This window comes from Dipodomys merriami, unplaced genomic scaffold (assembly GCF_024711535.1).
Source record: "Dipodomys merriami isolate MVZ:Mamm:240054 unplaced genomic scaffold, mDipMer1.0.p SCAF_3, whole genome shotgun sequence".
Lineage (NCBI taxonomy): Eukaryota > Metazoa > Chordata > Mammalia > Rodentia > Heteromyidae > Dipodomys > Dipodomys merriami.
The window spans coordinates 2376141-2381310 of NW_027204492.1; the positions used below are offsets into that span (position 1 = coordinate 2376141).

Genomic DNA, 5170 nt, shown 5'->3' on the forward strand with positions numbered 1-5170 from the left:
CTCGGTCGTCACCGCACCGCCCTTTGCCCCCGCGATCCGGCTTTGCAAGGTTGGCACCACCCACTTCTGTCTTAAACCAATGGCAGCGGGGCCGCACGCGCGCGGGGCAGTGGGAAAAGCGCCAGTCAGCGTGTACGCGGTTGCCGTAACAACCGCCTGCAGATTCCTTCGGCCATGGTGAGTGCTGGGTTCCCTCTTGCTCTCTGCGCGGCGATCCTGAGCTCTAGAGGCTCCAATGCAGTCATGCTTCTTTCCCTGCGTCTTTATCGGCTTTGGCTTGCCAGACCTTCCTTTGGGCTCTATCCCGGAAGGGGAGGGTAGAAACTACAGACGCCAAACACTCTGGTGGGCCTACACTGAGCCACTGTCTTCCGTGTACCCACAGTCTGTCCCCCAGCGGCCCCTCGGACTCCGCTGGCCTACCCAACCCCCTCGCAGAAGACTTAAGTTCCCCTTAGGCCGCGATCCCACTGAGATCCTGGCCTCTGGGCTGCCTCCCTTTGCCTTAAGTTTTCGTACAGAGCTGGGAGGGAGTTGTTTTTGTTTTTGTTTTTTTTTTTAATGTTCTGTGGTTAAGTGTATTTTGCAATTTACATACGGTCACTTACGAGATGCTTTAAACTTAATGGAGAAGACTTGAGGGCACTAAACAGATCGGGTTTTATTCCTTGATGCTGACTTACCTGTCAGTAGCTTTTGGCCAAGTTTTAAACTAATTGGAAAGTCAGAATTCTTTATGGTAAATAGAACACGGAGTGGGCGTTGCAAGGACTTTTCCAGAACTGGAACCCCCATATTCAAGAAGAGTTGTTCTCTCCAGTTATCTACAATTGGTCCCTTGGCTAGCTCTCCTCCGGGATGCTTTTCAAAAACAGTAAGGGATCCCCTTGTTTCTGAAAACAATAATTTAAAAAATCCAGAGAAATCGAGATTTGTGGAAAGACTCATTGTAAAACCTGCTATCCCTCTTGTTTAGCAAACATTTGAAATTAGTCAGTATGAATTCTTTTAAAAATACATATATATGGATGTTGGTAACTGTCATATAAAATACAGACTAGGGGCTGGGAATGTGGCTTAGTAGTAGAGTGCTTGCCTTTGCATGCATGATGCCCTGGGTTTGATTCCTCACTACCACATAAACAGAAAAAGCCAGAAGTGGCATTGCGGCTCAACCGGTAGAATGCTAGCCTTGAGCAAAAAAAAGAAGCTCAGGGACAGTGCCCAGGCCTAGAATTCAAGCCCCAGGACTGGGTAAATAAATAAATAAATAAGGACTATATTAGGTTATTTTCTCCTCATATGTTTGCATTATGTCAAAAGGCTTCCAATTTTAAGAAGACAAACGTAACATCAAGTGCCCAGCGTAAAAGGATGAGTCCCAAACCAGAGCTTACTGAAGAGCAAAAACAGGAAATCCGGGAAGCCTTCGATCTCTTTGATGCTGATGGAACTGGAACCATTGATGTTAAAGAACTAAAGGCAAGCTATACACATTCCTACTCTACTGCCTTTCCTTTCCTGTCTTTTCCTTGTCTTCCTGCACTGTTCTCACTCTCCTCCCTGTAGAAAGTAACCATGGGACATGTACTGTGCTGTTCTCCTGTCTTTACTTACCTCAGAGTATTAAACTGGATTACAAGCACCATATTCGATCAGTTAGGGCATTCCCCACCTGTTTTTATCATTTTATCAGATGCTGGGTTTATATCCTCCATGGTCAGTTTTACTCCTACTTGAATTACATGTACTTATCTAGAGGGATATGTTTTCATTGTAGGTGGCAATGAGGGCCCTTGGTTTTGAGCCCAAGAAAGAAGAAATCAAGAAAATGATAAGTGAAATTGATAAAGAAGGAACAGGAAAAATGAACTTCAGTGACTTCTTGACTGTGATGACTCAGAAAATGGTAAGTTAGCAAAGTGAGGCACAGATGTGACTGATGAGCTGCAAGCTGTAATGCTTCAGAATAGAACTCAGAATTGCTCACAGCAGTTCTCTGCAATTGAATAAGTAAGCCACGCACTGGTAATTGGTAATCCTTGCTACTTAGGAGGCTGAGATCTGAGGATCACAGTGTGAAGCCAATGTGGACAGAATACTTGGTGAGACTCTAATCTCCAGTTACCTAGTAAAAAGCTGGAAGTGGAAGTTGTGGCTCACGTGATAGAGTTCCAGCCAGAAGTAAAAAGTGAAGGGAAAGCTGGAGGCCCTAAATTTAATCCCCAGTACTGGTATATACACAAAAAAGGAAAACACCTGCTCTGTTCCCTCCCTGCTTCCTCTCTGCTCAAACAGGATCCCAGCTTCATCCACTTAAATGTGTATTTTCCCCAATTATAACTCTGCCTACTTTTCTATATTATAAAAAAATTCCACTATCTTTTTGTTTTATATAGTCTTTTAGACAGAGCCCTTCATTTTTTCTTTTTTGATTGTTATTGTAAAGATGATATACAGAGGGGTTACAGTTACATATGTCAGGTCATGAGTACATTTCTTTTTGGACAATGTCACCCCTTCCCTCACTCTCTCCCAGTTTTTTCCCTCCCACCCTTACCCACAAATTGTCATTTTCAACATAGTGTCCAGTGAGTACCACTGCTGCATTTGTTCACCTTTTGTCCCTCCATTTCTGGGCCCATAGTTCCTGATTAACCTCTGAGTTTGCATAATTTTGACTTTGACCTCCTATTCTACCATGGATGATATTTGCTCTCCTGTGACCTATATCATGACGGCCATCACTGAGACTGTGTGCTGATAGAGGACTGGGGATATGATAGGGAGTACATCCAAGAAAGTAATTCTTCTGCATGTCCCTTCTTGGCTTCAGAACTAGGGAAAATTCTGAATAAGAGAAAGAGATAGAGAGGCAGCTAGTGGACACACCTAGTAATACCTAATAATACTTAGTGCTATCTAATGCTGCACACTGAAAAGCAAAACCCTGGTTTGCCATGATGCAGTAGTTGCAAGAGGCCTGCCTTCCCCCCATGGTACTTTGGTCCACATCCCCCCCCCCAAAAAAAAGAGCCCTCATTCCTATTTCTAAACAGTGGATGCTTATGCATCAAGCACATATCTGTTCCCCCTGGATAGGGACAGTCAGTAGAGAGGGAGAAAATGTTAGCATGGAGTGGACCACCTGACTTACCAGGCGTCTGAACATTTGTCCTAGTCTATACCTGAGCTACCCATTGACAATGAGAGGATGGAGGGGTTGGAGTGGGAGGAGCCACTGTAGGCCATGAGTAACTGCTGTTCGCAACTCAGGATTTTTGTGTTTTACTTGTTCAAGTCTGAGAAAGATACTAAAGAAGAAATCCTGAAAGCTTTCAAGTTGTTTGATGATGATGAAACTGGGAAGATATCTTTCAAAAATCTGAAGCGGGTGGCCAAGGAGTTGGGTGAAAACCTGACTGATGAGGAGCTGCAGGTCTGTAATGCCTTGATGTACAGCTCAGAATTCTTGCCTTTGAGCTTTTGTGAATTACACTTTCTGTACTGACAGTGTCTCTTTGAAAGAAAGCTACAGTCCACTTGTCCTTCAGCTGACAACTTAATTCTGTTTTGTGAGACACACAAACCTAAGCCCTGCTTCCAGAAAAATGCATAAATTTGCAAATGAACTTATTTGAGGTTTCAGAAATCCCTCCTGTTAGTGATTTGGGGGCTTGCTTCAAATTGATATGTATGACATGGTTTACACTAACTTTTCTGGAAGTGAGCTATCATAAAAGGTGGCAGATCCACATTTGGTGAACTATAATCATCTCTCCACGTAGCATTTTTAGATGCCTATTCCGCAATCATCTTTTAGTTTAGTTTGTGAATTAATCTAAGCTTAATCCTTGCTGTCATCCAGGAAATGATTGATGAAGCTGACCGGGATGGAGATGGAGAGGTCAATGAGCAAGAATTCCTACGCATTATGAAAAAGACCAGCCTCTATTAAGATCAGTGTCTTCTTTTCTATCACAAGCACGTGTGCCTGCCATTGTGTGAAATCTGGCTTTTGACAACCTAATCTCCCCGCTCCAGACTTCACTGTACAACTTTAGCTATGACCTTAAATGTCTTTTAGCCTTTTGAAAGTATTCTTTGATATTAAGGTTCTTTGTAAAACGACCTGCTGATTTTTAAAAGCAGAAAGCAAGCACATTCAAGTGGAGAAAAGGGTCTCGAAGTTTAACCAGTTGCCATTTCACCTGCATTGCTTCACTCTTGTCATGCCTTTCCACACGGATGCAGCCACAGCATACCTGAGACAAGCACATAGACAGTGTCACCCCAAACAGTGGTCATTTTTCAGTGCTTCTGGTTTTTAATTGATACCTGACTGCAGTTTTGTCTTTTATAAAACAGCGTGAATTCTTGCTTTGGTATTTGGGTGTGTTGATGTTATTTATCCTGTCTTAAAAATAAAAACTTCTGTAGTTTAAGCTTTAGTTATCGAAGGCTGAGTATTCTTCTTCTGTTTGTTTTTGTGCCAGTACTGGGGCTTGAACTTAGGACCATGGTGTTGTCTCTTAGTTTTTTTGCTTAAGACTGATGTTTTATCCATGAGCCAGAGATTCGCTTCCAGCTTTTTGCTGGTAACTTGGAGATGAGAGTCTCAGAGTGTTTTCTTCCTGGGATGGCTTTAAACTGGGCTCAAATCTCAGCCTCCTGAGTAGCAAGGATTACAGGTGTGAGCCACTGGCTCCTGTCTTGTAAGGCCAAGTCTTTTTAGCTTTGACTTTGAATTTATCTTCATAGTAGTTGAGATCTCAGCCTCCTGAGTAACTAGGCTTAGGCATAAGCCACCAGCAACTGGCTTTTAAGGCTGAATTTTCTTTTATCCTTGACTTTGAATTCATCTAAATAGTTGTTTTTGTTTTTGTTTTTGCCAATCCTGGGGCTTGAACTGGTCACTGTCCCTGAGCTTCTTTTGCTCAAGGCTAGCACTCTACCACTTGAGCCACAGCACTACTTCTGGCTTTTTCTGCTTATGTGGTACTAGGGAATCGAACCGATGGCTTCATGCATGGTAGGCAAGCTATCTACCAAGCCATAGTCCCAGCCCTCATCTAAATAGTTGTGTCAAGGGTATCCTGGTAGATTTAAAATAGCATATACAAAAAAAAAAAGAAATAATCTTTTGCTATTCCCTTGGCATGAAATAATT

The 5170-nt window shown here is 42.8% G+C and overlaps 1 protein-coding gene across 1 annotated transcript; it reads left to right on the forward strand.

Moving 5' to 3' along the window:
• Nucleotides 1-80: 80 nt before the first annotated feature.
• Cetn2 (centrin 2) lies at nt 81-4451 on the forward strand. The gene is made up of 5 exons (XM_070039554.1): nt 81-177; nt 1324-1482; nt 1781-1909; nt 3302-3439; nt 3869-4451. The coding sequence occupies exons 1-5, from the start codon at nt 175-177 to the stop codon at nt 3956-3958; spliced, it is 519 nt and encodes a 172-aa protein (XP_069895655.1). The 5' UTR covers nt 81-174; the 3' UTR covers nt 3959-4451.
• Nucleotides 4452-5170: the final 719 nt, after the last annotated feature.

What these genes read in the sequence shown, in the direction of transcription:
- Cetn2 (XM_070039554.1), top strand. An exon ending in TTGATGTTAAAGAACTAAAG is followed by an intron (nt 1,483 to 1,780) that starts GCAAGCTATACA and finishes TTTTCATTGTAG; the next exon opens with GTGGCAATGAGGGCCCTTGG. An exon ending in TGACTGATGAGGAGCTGCAG is followed by an intron (nt 3,440 to 3,868) that starts GTCTGTAATGCC and finishes GCTGTCATCCAG; the next exon opens with GAAATGATTGATGAAGCTGA.